Source organism: Wyeomyia smithii, chromosome 2, assembly GCF_029784165.1.
Source record: "Wyeomyia smithii strain HCP4-BCI-WySm-NY-G18 chromosome 2, ASM2978416v1, whole genome shotgun sequence".
Taxonomy (NCBI): domain Eukaryota; kingdom Metazoa; phylum Arthropoda; class Insecta; order Diptera; family Culicidae; genus Wyeomyia; species Wyeomyia smithii.
The window spans coordinates 160887355-160905505 of NC_073695.1; the positions used below are offsets into that span (position 1 = coordinate 160887355).

Below are 18151 nucleotides of genomic sequence, written 5' to 3' on the forward strand. Positions count from 1 at the left end.
ATATATCTTATTATAGAAAAGACATAAAATGTTCAGACCTTTTCAAATGTTAGCCTAAATAAATTTTCGAAAAGTTTGCAAAGTTGCTTTGTTTAGGAAGGCTTTCATACTTACAAAGTTTCAATGAATTCTGAGAGGTTGCTGCCAACATCTGGTCGAGTTAGTTTTTTTAAAGGGGGGGATTTGTTATTAGCTTAAGAATTTATGATAAATATTAGTAAATAATGAGTATGTGTGTCCAATCACAAATGGTGACTTCTCAACACTGTTAGAAATTTGTAATTTTAATTGTTAGGTGTCGCAATTAGGACTCATCATTCGTAGGGATTTAAACCTACTTGTCAAAAAAGAGGAAGTAAACTTAAAACTAACTTAATTGCTAACTAATTGGCTATAAAGAGAGCTTATCGTAGCAATTGAGGATTGTAACGATTTTTGTAGAAAATTTTTAATAATTTTATTTGACATAGCTTCTAATGGTTCAACACCGGAAAGTCTATGTAATTCGAGTGTACCAAACCAAGGAGGACGCTTCAAAATCATTTTCAGAATTTTATTTTGAATCCTTTGGAGCGTTTTCTTCCTTGTTGAACAGCAACTTGACCAGATCGTTACAGTATAAAGCATTGCTGGTCTAAAAATTTGTTTGTAAATCAAAAGTTTGCCTTTCAACAAAGTTTAGATTTCCTGTTAATGAGAGGATATAAACATCTCGTATATTTGATGCACTTGGCTTGTATACTCTCAATGTGCTCTTTGAAAATAAGTTTTTTATCGTAAATTAGTCCCAAGTACTTAACCTTGTCAGACCAACTTAAAATTCATCTTGACAACGTGATTATTGTTTGGCTTGTGGAAAGAAGCCCTAGTCTTATAAGCAAAAAATATCATTTGAGTTTTAGAAGCATTGGGAGGGATTTTCTACTTTTGCAAGTAGGAAGAAAAAATATCTAAACTTTTCTGCAATCGACTGCATATGACACGAAGGCTTTTTCCTTTTACGGAAATGCTTGTGTCATCGCAGAACAATGGCTTTGTGCATCCTGGAGGCAAATCAGGAAGATCTGAAGTGAATATGTTGTACAGGACTAGACCCAAGACTGAACCTTGAGGCACACCTGCTCTGATTTTGAATTCTGCTAGACAACCTGCAGAGTTCAAACCTTTATGCCAAACACTGTCGAATGCTTTTTCTATGTCTAAAAGAGTAGTGGAATGCCCATGGCGAAATCCAAACTTTTCATCTGCAAAAATTCTCTCAAACAGTTTACTTATTGAAGAAAGCAAACTGATTGGTCGATAACTTGAAACTTCAGCTGGATTCTTATCCGGCTTTAAAATTGGAGTAATTTTTGCATTTTTCCATAATTTGGGAAAATATGCAATTTTGAAGCAGCAATTGAAAATTTTCACTAAAAATTCCATTGTGCTCTCAGGGAGATGTTTGATTAGTATATTGAAGATTCCATCGTCACCAGGTGCTTTCATATTTTTGAAATTTTTAATAATTGATTTAATCTCATTCAAGTTAGTTTCAATTATTTCTGCAGGTAAAAAATCTGGGAAGAAATTAAATCAAATTGACGTGTGACTTCATTTCCAATTGGACTCACAAAATTCAAAATTGAGTTATGAACACTCTCAAACTGCTGAGTAAGTCTTTGAGCCTTTTGTTCATTGGATACAAGAAAACGTTCACCATCTTTTAAAACTGGAATAGGCTATGAAGGTTTCTTAAGAATCTTCGACAGCTTCCAAAACGGTTTTGAATATGGTTTCAATTTTTCAACTTTAGTCTCAAAATTTTGATTTCTCAGAAGAGTGAATCTATGTTTAATCTCTTTCTGTAAATCTTTATAAATCATTTTAAAAACAGGGTCACGAGAACGTTGATATCGACGTCTGCGGACATTTTTCAAACGAATTAGAAGTTGAATATTTTCGTCAATTATTGGTGAATCAAATTTCACTTGAGCCTTTGGAACAGTATAATTCCTGGCATCAACAATTGCACATTTCAATGCTTCCGAAGCGGAATCAATATTCACTTCGTTTTGCAAAACAAGCTCATTATTGAAATTTCCTTCAATATGAGTTTTGTATCTTTCCCAATTAGCCTTGTTATAGTTAAAAACCGAGCTCATAGGGTTTAACACTGATTCATGTGATATAGAAAAAGTTATTGGAAGATGGTCAGAATCAAAATCAGCATGTGTTATCAAATCACTACATACATGACTTTGATTTGTTAGTACCAAATCGATTGTTGATGGATTTCTTACAGAAGGAAAATATATAGGACTATTCGGAGACAAAATAGAATAGTATCCTGAGGAACACTGCGGGTACCCGCATAACTGTCCCATACTGATTTTGGTCACTTTTGAGTTATCATCGGGAATCGACTTAACTGTTATCATATTTTCTGTAAAAAAATTAAAATTGATACTTTTGTATGGAAAAACATGGAAAAAATCCCAAGTTGTTTTTGTCCCATATTGGAAGTACCAGCATTACAGTCCCACTGCAAAGGGGTGCAAACTCCAAACATATAAATTTGCTCCAGATTAGTGTATATAGGATTATTTTAGGCATATGGAAGTATGTCATTTAATTAACTAGACTAATGTTGTTTATCTGTAGTACAATCTACGTTGCCAATGATACTGCCGGTTGCTGGTTGCTGCGAGTACTTTTGAAATGTACCCGCATATTTTGTCCCATTTTGTCTTTTTTTTCAAGTTATATAAAGTTCAAGTCAACGATAAACTTGTGGTGCCATGAAACTGTTATGGTCATTGGTTCTGGATGTAATTGCTGGAAATCCGAAAATTCACGGATAATAATAATTCGCCGTTTTCTCAACATGTTGTTTTTCATTATGGGACATTTATCCGGGTACCGGCAGAACAGTCATTGAATAAAATTTTGCCATTGGAATTACTTTGAGAATAATTCTCCATGATCGATGTTTAGCGTTAAAATCGCCGATTATGAAAAATTTTGAACGATTTCTGGTGAGTTTTTTAAATCACCTTTAAAATAACTTTTGTGCTCGCGTGTGCACTGGAATGGTAAATATGCTGCGGCAATAAATAAAATCCCAAGTTCAGTTTGAACTTCAATTCCCAAAGTTTCAATAACTTTCGTCTCAAGATGGGGAAGAGCACGATGTTTGATTCGACGATGAATAACAATTGCAACTCCACCGCCGGAACCCTGAATGCTATCATATCTATGAACCACGTAATTGGGATCATAATTTAATTTGATGTTAGGTTTCAAAAATGTTTCAGTAATAATTGCAATATGCACATTATTTACTGTTAAAAAATTAAAAAGCTCATTCTCATTGCCCTTCAATGAGCGAGCATTTCAATTTAAAGTTTTTATTGTTTCATTTAAAATCATTGCTAAATTTCAAATTAGAAACAATTTCAATCGTGAAATTTGTTCCAATTTGAATAGCTTCAAACATGGATTTTGCCTGCAACATGGCGTTCATAAGATCGAACATTGCCGGTCCAGAAAAGAAAGTTTACCTGCCGTAATAGGCCCCAAACAGTTGACATTAGAAAAAATATTTCGGTAGTATTATTTAGCTGGGTAATAGGTGTATTTTTATTTTCTACCGGTTTTGGTTTACCTCCCATGTTAACGGTCATTTTCGAACTACACACATTAAGTGAAATAATATTCGAACTACCTGTTACCTGTGCATACGTTAAACGGGTATGCAAAGGAGAGAAGAAGTTTTTTACTCTCTTTCACAGGACATGTGTCCTTTTTGTGAGAGTTTCCACAATAAAGGCATTTTTGGTCCATGTTACAGAAATTAGATCATCATTGTCTTTTTTCACCCTATCACTGCCAGACAGTGGAATCTAGAAGGTCATACATACACATGTTACAGAAATTAGATCCATGGCCATATTGTTGGTAAGTACGACATTGGGTGATATGCTTTTCACCTCCGCCAAACTTCCTATAAATTTCCCACTTTACACACACATTATATAAAGCATGTGCTTTTTCAAAATAATAATAATAATAATAATAAGTTGTTAATCTCACTGCGGTTAAAATGAATTAAATAGTTCACAAGGGAAACTCCAGCTCTCTGACTGTTTTCACCTCGTGATTTTTGTTTCATAAGCATTACTTGGGAAGGGGCTATGCCAAGTTATTCTGTCAAAGTAATTTTGATCTCATCAACGGTTTGATCGTTGGTGAGACCTTTCAAGACAACCTTGAACGGTTTGGCGTTCTTGGTGTCGTAGGTAAAAAAAATGTACATCTTGTCAGTTAAATACTGAACAAGACGATCACGACCCTTTATTGAGTCGGCTAATAAGCGGCATTCACCTCTACGGCCAATTTGATAGGTAACTTTAACGTCAGAAACAAACGTTGAAAGTTCCTTTTCGAAAATATTAAATTCAGAAGAAATAGTTACCACAATAGGTGGAACGTTCTCTTTTTTTAAAGAATTTACATTTTTTATAGTATCATTACTAATAACTTCCATTTCATCGGCTTCTTGCTCAAGCAAAACATCAAACATGTTATCGCTGCAGACATTCGAATTGTCCGAGAGAGAATGCTCTCTCTTTCTCCTCGTAGTGATGCACGGTTTCTTTTTTCGCCCTGTCATTTCAGGTGATACGAAAAAAGTTAAAACAAATTAAAAGTTAAAACAAATGTTAAATTAAAAAGTAGGTAGTCTTGAGAAAGACTGATGGGAAAAACCTTCAGGTAGTCTTTAAAAGACACACTGACAAAACATAAACTTTGAAGCTACAGGCAGTCAAAGACCAGTCCACAAGCAACCGAAAAAACGTCTGATCTGTAGGACAGTTCAAGACGTTCTGGAGGACGAGCTAGTGTGAAATCCGTATACAAGGTCATCAGAAATGTGATTGGTAAGATCGAAAAGATGGCTGGGAAACCATTTTTTCAAGGGGCTGGGGGGTTGTTAGTAGTTTAAGTATTTATGATAAATATTAGTAAATAATGAGTATGTGTGTCCAATCACAAATGGTGACTTCTCAACGCTGTTATAAAAATTGTAGTTTTAATTGTTAGGATTTGTCTGGGAAAACCATAATACCTGATCATACCCAGCCATGATTTTTCGTACATTTTTAGTGTATACAACGACTGATTTAGCTGCTACAAAGTGCCATTTATTGAGATATATTCATTGAAAAATGAGTAAAATTATTGCTCAAAACTAATTTTCAAACCAAACCATTCGATATACGATATTGAAGTATTAAGAAAAGTTGTGCATCTTGATCATACCAACAACTTTGTAAAATATATCAACTCGATTAAAAGCGATTTAAGCTCAAGAAACTTAATAAATTGATTTTAAGTTGTTGTCAGAAATTTAACTATATCTCAATGGTATTATAATATAGACACAAATTTTATAGTTCTACAACTTTGCCGAAGACCTAAATTTGATAGCTTGCAACTAGATGTTGTTGCTTTTAATTTGACTGAATACCCCCTTAATATCATTTTCAACGAATATCTTAAAATATTCGAAATCGCATATTAAAAAACTTCTTCGAAGACACCTATATGCTAAAACGTCTTTTTTCAGTTTGGTCCCACTGTCCCACTCTGAAATCGCGCTTACTGCGGAAAACACTTCAATCGAACAAAATTCACCGCTCCACAATGTAGACCATCTACAAGTTTACCTTTACGGCCACGAAACTAGATCTATAGTCGTAGAATACGAACGCGCCCTTTGGGTCTTCGAATCATCTGTGGTACCATCTGTGGTGGAATGCAAAATGAACATAGATCGTGGCGAAGAAGGATGAACCACAAGGTGCATCAGCTGCTAGGTTCTCGATAACGACCCGACTTAAACGAGGCGATAAGGCGCGCAACGAGCAAGGTGGCTCGATCAAGTGGGAGACGACCTGCAGGGACTCCGTATACGACATGGCTGGCGAGCTGCAGCCATTTACCAAATTGAATGGAGACGACTTTTTCAAACAGCAAAGGATACTTCGGCCTGGAGCTGACTGGTAAGCTAAGGTAAGGTAAGCGTTGTAATATTCTAAAAGGATTTTGTATACGTATAGATAAAACTACTTCCTTTTTTTGCTTTTCTGGTTTGATAGCCTGAAATTTATTATCTAATGGATAGATCGTCTTCCTCGAATTTTTGTGGTCCCGCCCGATGATCATCATCACTTTAAATAAAGCTGGGTAACACTTAGTGACATTTAGAATACTCATAGAATATTTAAAGTACCCATGCGTAATGTCACTCACAGATAAATTCAACTAGATATTTGTGCACACTAAATACGGTGGCTTAGGGTCCGCAACAACAGTCAACTTATTTTGTATATTCGTATTTTGCTTGTATTGTTATTCGTTACATTTCAATTGCAAAAAAAAAACTAGATAATTTTTTACTTCTGACATATTTTATGCGTTGTTCTGAATACGGTAATTTGCGAATCAGTAAAGAGTAAGTAAAAATACATAGTATAGTTCACGCTAGCAAAAGCAAGTGAAACCTCACCAGAATCATTTTGTACTCGAAAAATAGATTTTTTCTCATTTTTTGCGAAATGTCAATAGTAGTATATCGCTGTTGTGTCATGCATCATTTTGGTGGTTGTTGTTCGATTTCATCTGATTTTGATCTAACGCGATAGTCACACGGGCAATCATATACATGTGCTAAATGTCCGTTCATAATGAAATTTAAAAAATAGGAAAACAACACCTTCTGTTTGACATTATGATTGTAGTAAGTGGTAAAACACAACTTACAAATTTACCGCGCTGAAGAATTTTTGATTTTCTGATATGCGATAATATAGTAACCTTGAAAGAATATTTACACATAAACACTTTAGTAGTAAGGTGTATACTTCACTTTGGAATAAGGTGTATACTTCACTAATATTATTTCCAATGTTAGATTTCCATGTCATTTGAGGTTAACAACCTCCGTTAAGTAAATGAATATGTTTAGCATTCAATATTTTACTGTAACAGATACGCGAGGAATCCTGCGATCTGAATCAAGTTTATTAGGATATCATTATAAACCTGTTGCTTGCTTGCAGAAGCCTTCTCATTGTGGTTGTTCTTCTAATTATTAGGGTCCTATATCACAGTTAGAACAGGTTGGATGAAGAAATGCATAAATAAATAAATCAAACTGTAGAAAGAAGCAAAAATCAATAATATATATTCGCCCAGACTGGACAGCACTTCCAAACGAGTAACAAGAATACTCTCGATTTAGAGAATAAAGAAAATAAACATTCTTTCTACACTGTTTGTAACAAATTGAAAGCTCACGTCGAGCGATTTTGCGAAAGATAATGAATGTTTGGAATTATATTTTTTCGACAGCGAGCGCACCCTACCGCGTTTTATTATGAATGTTCAGAATTATTATTTATTTGAACACTTTTTTAACCGTACAGCGAAAATAATGTTGAGAAAATCGGATCATGCAAATATTTTTTTGTGTAAATCAGACGCCAGTAACATACAACGACGCCATAAGACCTTCGAAACTACATTTCAAGGATGGCAAATTATACAGAGATCTTTTTTTCTCAAAAGCAAAAAACAATAGCACTTGAGTGACCATTTATTATAGTTATACAGTAAATGGTATATATACATATATAATAAATCACTCGATCTTTTGTGAGCTAGAAGAGTAAATTGAATTTGAAAGAATTTGATCGCGATTGCTGAGTTTTTTATGGCAATACTATTGAAACATACTACGCCTTCGAGTTGGTCTCGAAGTGAGATGATGGTCTAACAATCTAGTCGTCACATGTTTAAATTTCGGCTGGTAAAAAAAGTTAGAGTCGAATAACAACAGAAGATCAAGTTTCGAAGGAATGTATCCCCATATTTTTGTTTGCTATTGAAAGATATCCTATATCTGCAAAGGCCCCTACTATCAAGTTAAATGAGCATTTCTACAGAAAAAAACGAGCAACCATTCTAATCGAGTATTCTTGATTTAGTTGAAACTTTGCATAGATGTTACTATGGGTTATACATGCCGTTTTCTGCATTTGGTTATTTTTTTGAATCACGCCACGTTTTTGAGAAGCAATTTAAAAATGCTATGTAAAAAAGGTATTGATTATTATGAATAATTTTAGAGCCAAAACGGTTTGTCTGATTGATGTGCCGTCTTCTACAAAGCCGTAGATAATATTTTTGACTCTGAAAAAAATATACACCCCAAAAAAATTGAACGTTAGTTATCTGAAGAAACTCATTTTTTTTAAATCTATTTTTTTAAGAAAACAACAAAAGATTAGATAAACGTTGATGGCTGTCCGATCATGGAAAAATAAGAAACAAAAGAGTTTAAATTTTCCAGAAAAAGAAAAACGTTTGGTTTGATTGGTATATCGTCTTTAGCAAAGTTATAGAGAGGAATTATGTTCTTTTAGAAAAAAATATAAAGAGATTCTTTGAGACAAATAACTCAAAAATGTAATTATGGATTAAACATTTAAAAAAACTCACTTTTTGTGAATCTGAATTTTGTTGACGCTTGATTTATGCCAGCACAAAATCCGGACATCAAGTTTTGAAATTCTTTCCCGCGCCGAGTGTTTAATAGATAAAAATATTGCTAACATTTAAACGGTTTGATTATTCGGTATAGTGTCTTCGGCAAAGTTGTAGGTAACAATTTTGCCGTTAAAAACACAAAAATATACTGCAGAAAAACGTGAGAGAAAATTGTTGTTTTGAACATTTTTTTTATTTCTCCAAAATATTAACACTGGATTTGTTTTTGTGGAATTGCCAAGGTTCAAACCAAGGGTATGGCAGCCCTATCTAAACTCTACATGTTTGACATTCGCCTACATATCGGGTCTTTATTTGAAATAAAGCCTCGAGGCAGATGCCCAGCAGAAAGCCCATTTACTGACACCTTTAGTCGAAAAGACTCTTCACTCTTTTAAAATAAAGAGAGACAGCATGCTGTTATCCCCCTGATTCAAACATATTGTCGAAGCTTCGATCGAAATTTTCACCTTTCCTACCTGCACCAGTACGACGAAGAAAATAGTTGGTCTGTCACATTTTTGCTGATTTTATTTTCATTATTACTCATTTATAAAAAAACATTAATCATCATGAATAGTTATCGGTGTTACGAAAACTCATTTCTTTTCAATATAACGCATTACTAAATTTCCAGAAATTCCAGTAAATAATTATTTTGAGGTTGCGAGCAGACGAATAAAATATACTTAGAACTAAAATAATATCGGTGCGAAGATCAATAAAAGAAAAAGGAAGTTGAGTTATCTTAAGACATTGTGAAGTTTGATTAGCTTGTTTATAAAATCAAATGGTTTTGATCGAAATGCAAGTAAATTCAAGAGTATATACATAAAAATATTCCATTTTCTCGTATCAATGTGACTACAACAGTCACTAATGAAGCAACATGTCCGTAATACGACAAAAATAAGATCCGCAACCCTGTTGTATCGCATCTATTTGTAAAAATCGCATCTAAATTTTAAATATTTAAACATTATTTGAAGTAGTGCAAAATGTTATGTTTCCGGTTTTCATCCGTTGACAATTTCGTATTATCGACAATCGTTTACAAATTTACAAATTTTGTACAAATCACAGTTCGTTGAACAACACCGAACAGAGTAAAAAAGTCTAAAAAACAGATACATGTAATTTAGAAAAATATATGCAATACTTACTACTAGAATACTAGATACTATCAAATTTGTTTAAAAATCACAATTCCTTCCTCTACCTTTTGTTGCTTGTCGTGTAACTACAACCATTGCAAAATTTCTTCATATCTGCAAATACCGCCTAATGAAATAAAAGTTTATCACCTGAACAAATTGCCGCATTTCGAATGTCATAGCTTCAAACTGGCCAAAAATGTTGACTGGTTAAATATGATGATTTTTTCTTTTGTTTTTAATTTTCAACCGCGGAATCACGTGTGATGGTGAAGTGAACACTAAAACAATGTTGCTAAAAAAAAGTATAGTGCATAGGCAAGAGCCAGCTCAAAATAGATCTTTTTGCTAATTACAAAACTGTACCTCATACATTGGAAGTGACAAACAAAAGTAGTGTCATTTAGCATCTCACATAAAGGTTTACATGTAAGCTTGTATGCATGTCTGAGTGCTGTTTCCACCGTAAATGATGCAAATGTAACGCAAATAAATATCGACTTTTTTGCATTTGATTTTTGTTGTTTCTTCTATGCATTAAATGTAGGGATGAAAGTAGAAAAATTATAATAGGAAAAAAAAATAAGGAACTTCGAAAAATATAGTTCAGCATGTGGGACTCCAATCCACAACTTCTTATCTCCGCTCAGATGCGTTTCCATTACACCACCGCAGCTAGTCTGCTTTTTATTTTTTTTAAGCTAACGTCTTAAAAATGCATGAAACGTCGTTTTTTTTTTAAAAAAATTGGCCTGTGTTCTTCTCCATTTGTCAAAACAGTGAATCTTTGACCGCTTTAAGGCACGTGTTCCCAAAGTCCAATTGAGCTGAAATTTTGCAAGAGCGCATTTTCGAGAAGACAAACTTTTGAGTCCTACTTCTAAGTGAAATTCGAAAAGTCGATTCGACCATAATATGTATATGACACGATTTAATTATTAATTTATTTATTAATGGCAATTTTCTCGTCGTGCCACTCCTCTATTCATTAATTTAAGTATAATATGATCATTCAATACGGGTCACCTTTTTTATACAGATGTATCGAACAAATTGAAAATTATTTTAAGATTAATTTAAGATTCTAAATTAAAATCTGTATGATTCAAATTTTATTTTGAGGCGGAGTGTACCAAATGGAATTATTCCGGAATTTACTGCAAATACTCAGTCACTCTGTATAGCGTGTTTGGAAGGTCGGTAGAGCTAACACCTTCTAAATTCCGAAACTAAGATAGTTGCAGGAATGGAAGCTAACTGCAGCTTTTTTCACATAAAATCAACGCCAGACAGTGGGTTCTAGAAATAGGTTTCCACACACACATAAAAGGTCATTGCTATGTAAATTGTTTATTGGCGAATTGTTAAATAAATAGATAAAATAAAATAAAAAAAATTGAAACAATTGTTTTAACTCAAAATTTGATATTCTATAATATTTGACATACCATATTTTTATATCTAACTATATAAACAAGCATATAATGTGAGTGGAAGTGTTAATTAGCAGAACATGCAACACATTTCAAACTTTTATAATTCTTACCTGGTGAAATCCTAAGTAGCTCTCTATCGTGTGAGTGGCAAAAAATACCTCACCTTCGCAAGTTAAAATGATAACAAATCCGTTCAATGCCTAAAATAAACACGTCATGAGTTAATATTATTAAAGTGTAAAATTCGAAAAAATGTGGTTTTCCGTTTAAATTTTGGGTTTGAAAAGCTAAAGTTTAGCATTTTTTTCTACAGCAGTCTAATGAAAAATAACTTGCTGAAAAAAACCGTGGTCTATACCAAAGCACATAACCAGAATTCTTAAAGAATTTCTATTTGTTAAACAAGACTTCAAATTTCCGTAACGACATTTTTATGGATCTATAACTTTTACCTTGACGGTTAAAAATAACCACTGTGACACAACAACTGACAAATTTTGAGAGAACTAATGATCGAAAAGTTATAATATTTATTTATGAGTTTACAATTTAATATGTGCTCGACAAATAAAACACTTTTCATTCTCGACAGGCTACCCGGGTACCCGCAAATTGAAACTCTTTTAACTTCGACAATTTTCACCCGATTTCAATGGTTTCAGTACTAAAAGACTCAGCAACTTATTTACCTTGAAATCAGTGTCACCGGTGCTCTAGAAGAATTTACTCATTCCCGGAAATCCGTTTTTTAGGAGATATTTTCCGGAACTAAGGATTTTAATGAATTTTTAAAAATATACATATGTATTTGGTTTAATTACAATTACCTCATATGAGTACTTCCGGAATCGGGATAATGTTCGGAGATCTGCAAACGACCTTAATGGCCGTTTTGAATATCAAAATGGCGACTTCCAGTTTTTGGGAAATGTATCAAAATTGGCCCAATTCCGAGCCATTTTTCAATCTAAAATGAACTCTGTTGTCGTTCTCAGGTCTCCGGACATCACACCGATTCTGAAACTACTCATATAAGGTGGTTTTTGGTCAAGCTATTTTTAGAAAAGGGAAGTCACCATTTCTAATTTCACAATCCCGATTTCGGAAACATCCATATTCGATGGTTTTGGGTCTACGAGATTGTTTCTATGGCTACTAGAAGCCCCGGTGCAATCTTTTTCGGAAGGACCATTTTGAGGGCATATCACTATAACAGCCAAAACCATAAAAATGGCCTGTGAAACAATGTTATGAACTTTGGACCAGTTGTAAGATTCTGTTCATATATTCATGAAAATCTTCAGTTTCGGAACATATCCCGGAAAAGCAGATTCCCGGTAATGAGAAAATACTTTCAAGGCACCGCTGACTTTCATTTAAAAGTAGAGAAGTTACTGCATCTTTTGATGCTAATAGTATCGAAATCGTATGAAAATTGTCAAAATTACAAGAATTAAAAATTGGGTACCCCGTCGGTCATTTCAACGAATTGAGATGTCACTGAGTCTTATCACTTTTGATTGCAGTAAAGTATGACATTTTGTGCAACCTAATAAAAAGGTACCCGGATACCCCGTCGAACACATAGAAGTTAAGCTGACGTTCGCGAATCCACACCTTGATTACAAACCATTTTTTTACAAAACCATTGAAGATATAAACAAAATAGTATTACTTGCTGTTATGGCATCGATCAGTATGGAAAATATAGTAAACATGTGAAATTTTGTCCGATATTTTGTAATATAAACCATTTTCATTACGCTACCATATTTATCTCACCAGTTTTATCACTGATTCATGCTTTATATTCATGCTCTTAAGGCTCTAATATTCATCCTGTTGTTAATGTTTTTCGTTTACGTAGGGGTCCTCCATAAGGAATTTTGAAAAAGGAATCCGCAAGACTGCCCTGTCTGTGGCACTAAGAATCATGAGTGAAAATCGTGTTGTGAGAATCCATCAAACATTTCACTCTCAACACGCAAAAGTTCAAGCTTTAATCATCCAATGTGTCCTTTCAATTCGCACAGAATTTGCTCTGACTTCGCACAACCAATGCGTGAAACGCATAACGCAAAAGTTGTACAAGGAATACATTGACAGAGATCAAAAACAGAATATGTATCATACGAAAACTTTTTTTGCATTTATCTAAATTTTCTGACATTGCAGTGCTTTTTAATTGACAGGGTGAATATAGAAAACATTGATTTAAATAATAGAGCTATTATTTTGTTTATAAAATGTTTCTTCATTGTAAATCGAAGTGTGTGCATCTACAGTTTTTACCATTAACTATACGGGTTAATCATTTCAATTTCTGGAATAAACAGTTGGATATCCAATAACGACATAGCAACAATTTCTCGGAGACAAACGCAACACAACATACAGACCCTCTACAGTCAGTCAAAGTGTTGTCTGAATGTTCAAAAATAAATATAAAATCGAAGAAATTAAGAACTTATAATGTTTTACTATCTCTTTCCGTGTTCTGATGTGTACTTTCGATCAACAATCAGTTTCACTGCAGACATTTGCAAATATAAATCATTTAAATAGGAGAGTCAGGTTTTTTTACGCGGTTTTTTAATACGCGGATTTTTACGAGGGGTTTTTCACGCGGATTATTTACGAGGGTTTTTTACGCGGATTTTTACGAGGGTTTTTTTACGCGGATTTATGAATAATGCGGTTTCTCCACGCGGATTTTTTAATTAACGTGGTTTTTTATGCGGATTTTCGAATTACCGAATGAAAATTGCTTGGTTTCGTGAGAGCTTCCGTAAAAATGACCCATAATTGTAGCTGACCCATAATTGTGGAGGGACTGTATTGAACTGTATTGACTGTATGGAAGCACAAGTGAGAATGAGAAGGACGTTGAGACCTCTTTTTTTCAATAAGGGGGGGGGGATTGTTAGTAGTTTAAGTATTTATGATAAATATTAGTGAATAATGAGTATGTGTGTCCAATCACAAATGGTGACTTCTCAACACTGTTAGAAAAATTGTAATTTTAATTGTTAGGATTTGTTTGCTCTCGCAATTAGGACTTATTATTCGTAACTTACAACTAACTTAATTGCTAACTTATTGGCTATACAGAGAGCTTATCGTAGCAATTGAGGATTGGTTATAATTTTATTTGACATAGCTTCTAATGTCTATGTAATTCGAGTGTCTATGTAATTCGAGTGCGCCAAAACAAGAAGGACGCTTCAAAATCATTTTCAGAATTTTATTCTGAATCCTTTGAAGCGTGTTCTTCCTTGTTAAACAACAACTTGACACCATCGGTACAGCATAAAGCATTGCTAGTCCAAAAATTTTGTATGGTAATCAAAAGTTTATTCTTTAAACAAAGTTTGGAATTTCTATTAATGAGAGGATATAAACATCTCATATATTTGATACACTTTGCTTGTATATTCTCAGTGTGCTCTTTGAAAATAAGTTAACGATGAGACCTCTTGTAAGAGAACACTGTAACTAAGAGAAAAGACAATGCACTCATCGCTATGGGAAGTGTCACACCAAAACGAATAACGGCAATGCCAGCCAAATCATGCAACTCGCCCGTTTTGATGTTGACAGTTGAGCAGTTCCACAAAAAATGTCATTTTTGATTTGGCTGAAACTTTGCATAGACGTTTCTATAGACAAAAGATGCCATTTTGTGGCATTGGTTCAATTTTTTGGTACACGGCTTATTTTCGAGAAGCTATTGAAAAATGCTATTTTGGGAAGGTATTGATGATCACAAATATTTTTAGGGCCAAAACGGTTTGTTTGATCGGTGTGGCATCTTCGGCAAAGTTGAAGATAATAATTTTGTCATTCCGAAAAAATATACACTCTGAAAAAAATTATTTATTTTTTGACAAAAAGGTTTAAAGAAAAATTGAAAATAAATTATCTAAAAAGCTTATTTTTTAACATCTAATTTTTTTTACATAAAAACTACAAAAGATTACCTAAACAATGTAACCGATCCGATCATGGAGAAATCAGTCTATGCAACGTCTATGCAAAGTTTCAGTCAAATCAAAAATGACAATTTAAAAAAATATTAAACTGTAACATTTTTTGTAGAACTGCTCAACTGTCAACATCAAAACGGGCGAGCTGCATGATTTGGCATTGCCGTTATTCGTTTTGGTGTGACACTTCCCATATCGGTTAGAACATTGTCTTTTCTCTTAGTTACAGTGTTCTCTAACAAGAGGTCTCATCGTCCTTCTCATTCTCACTTGGGCTTCCATGAATACACAATTTTGATTCATTTTTACGAAAGCTCTCACGAAACTAAGCAATTTTGATTAGCTTTTTTAACTCAGTTGTACCTTATTTGTACCAGGAGGATGACATCTACTGGAAATCATGTATCGAACATCGATAGCAATATGGCGGCATTTGTGTACATGTGTACATGTATGTAGAACAAAAGTTATTACACATTATTTGTGTTTATACAACAGCCTGTGAATTAAAAATAAACAGTATAAATAACAGTTCACTTATTTAATTCCGTTTCATACACATCACGTAATCAAATTGATAAATTTGATCGCTTTTAGTTTTATTTTGTCATCAATAGATAGAGACAACATATGGAGCAGTTGCCCGAAAATCCTTCCCTTTAGAGTAAACTGCCCATTTTCCGGGTACCGCTAGTGTCAGCGGACCATTGAGATGTTGGGTACACTGCAAATATATGAGATTTGACAGCGATAGCATAGTCCTGATTTGTACAGTCACGTTTTTTTTTACGCTGGGGATACGTACCTCGTAAAAAAACCGCGGTAATGAGAAAATCCGCATAAAAAACCATGTTAATTCCAAAATCCGCGTGAAAAAAACCGCATTTTTCAAAAATCCGCGTAAAAAATCCGCGTATTAAAAACCCGCGTAAAAAAACCTGACTGTACTATTGAAATGATTTATATTTGCAAATGTCTCAAAAAAAAAATAGTTCTACTCGGTGCATTAAACACAGTGAACCATAATTGTAATGACATTACCTTATGCAGTGCACAATTGTGGGTCAGTCCATATTTTTGCTATTTCTATTACTTTTGTGTGATAATGCATCAAGACTGACTAAAATAACTTATTATCAAACTTTTACAACAATAAAATAACTTTTGTGATGTATCTTGACGATTTTATAGACTAAATGAATTAGAATGCTAAAAATGACCCATAGTTGTGTTTTTTTCTTTGTTTCTTCTCAACCGATTTACACACATTAGCTGCAGTGAAACTGATTGTTGATCCAAAGTACACATCAGAACACGGAGATAGATAGTAAAACATTAATAGTTGATAATTTCTTCGATTTTATATTTATTTTTGATCATTCAGACATTGTCTCCGAGAAATTGTGGCTATGTCGTTATTGGATATCCAACTGTTTATTTCAGAAATTGAAATGATTAACCCGTATAGTTAATGCTAAAAACTATAGATGCACACGCTTCGATTTACAATGGAGAAACATTTTATAAACTAAATAATAGTTCTATTATTTAAATCAATGTTTTCTATAGCCACTCTGTCAACTAGAGAGCACTGCAATGTCAGAAAATTTAGATAAAAGCAAAAAAAAGTTTTCGTTGCATACGGTCAATTTATTTTTCTCAGCTGAAATATGTGCTTTAGCTCTTCAGTTGTTGTTTTCCACCAGCGTAAAGTGTTATTGCATCGAATAAACGTCGAGCAACATATTTCTGATGGGATATCGACAAGTTTCAATGAGCATTACCGTTATGTAACAAGACATTTTTGACGTGGGACACGTCTTTGTTTACTATACTGGGATGTATTCTGTAAAATTGGAAATGAAACGGGCAAATGTTGCGTCAGATTTCAAACGCTAATAACAGCATAACCACATGATGGATAACAATAACCAATATGTTGTTGGATAGATAAAATGTATAACAATTTTGTAATGTGTTAATTATCACTCTAATTTCATTGCTAAGCGGTAAAATTGATAATAATTTCAATAACAAATTTACGCGAATAATGAACCAATTACATGCGAGCATTCCTAGCACAGACGACGTGAATGGACACCATCCGTTCCCTGTGATATTCCCTGTATCAATTTCGAAATAAAAATTGACAGAGTCTCCCCGTCCCAATAGGTCAATTTATTTTTGCTTCCATGAGCTTAGACTAATATGATGTCTCGAAGGTAAAAGTTTTTCTAAAAGTTTGAAACAATACCCATCCTTGAACAATCTCTAAACCTGCGTGTTAGGTACTGTAGAACCTAATAAAAACTGATGTCTTGAAAGAAAACATGCCAGTAAAAGCAACAGTACCACTGGAGTATAGAACCGCAGGTCTCTCGTCGTCTATGATTGCATTGGTACTCTTCTATTCGTACTGCAGCAGTACTATTCGTATTGCAGTGGTACACTTTTGTTCGTACATTTCTATTCGTATGCAATTGAGGAAAAACTACAATGCTGCTGTTGATGGTGATTGAAAGTTCATTTCATAAATATGATTGCCATGAATTACTCAACAAGAATTGTAAATTTTTGCAACGGATATTTTTTAAATTTTATCTTTGATATTCACTAAATAATCGTGACCGGATAGTATCGAAAGAGTAAATTCCTAAATATATACATTTATAGAAGAGTAAGAACCTGCGAATGCTTGTGATTTTTTAGTTTATTTAGTAAGATTCGTACAGAATCTCTTTTTATATTTCAAAATTGTTAGATGATATATTATTATACTAAGCTTTACCATAATAAACGTATATTTCCTGTCTTCGTAATACAGCGAATGTAGTTGCAGGCAAATGAAAAAATTGTCAAGCAAAAAATAAAAATGTAATTGTGGATTTCTACGATTTTTTGCTGGAACTTGTTAGGAATTTTGTTCAAAATATTTTCTTATGTTTTCCAATTGATGAACCTTTGTAAGGGCTTCCATATT

General features: G+C 33.6%; 1 protein-coding gene across 1 annotated transcript in view; it reads right to left on the minus strand.

The window, feature by feature from the left end:
* Positions 1-13000, minus strand: part of LOC129720162 (aryl hydrocarbon receptor) — a 74547-nt gene extending 61547 nt beyond the window's left edge. Inside the window, exons 1-2 of the mRNA XM_055671597.1 lie at positions 12968-13000; positions 11296-11385 (exon numbers count right to left, since the gene is read on the minus strand). Of these exons, the coding sequence (XP_055527572.1) occupies positions 11296-11385; positions 12968-13000 (123 nt within the window). The remainder of the gene's footprint in view (positions 1-11295; positions 11386-12967) is intronic.
* Between the last annotated feature and the right edge of the window lie 5151 nt (positions 13001-18151).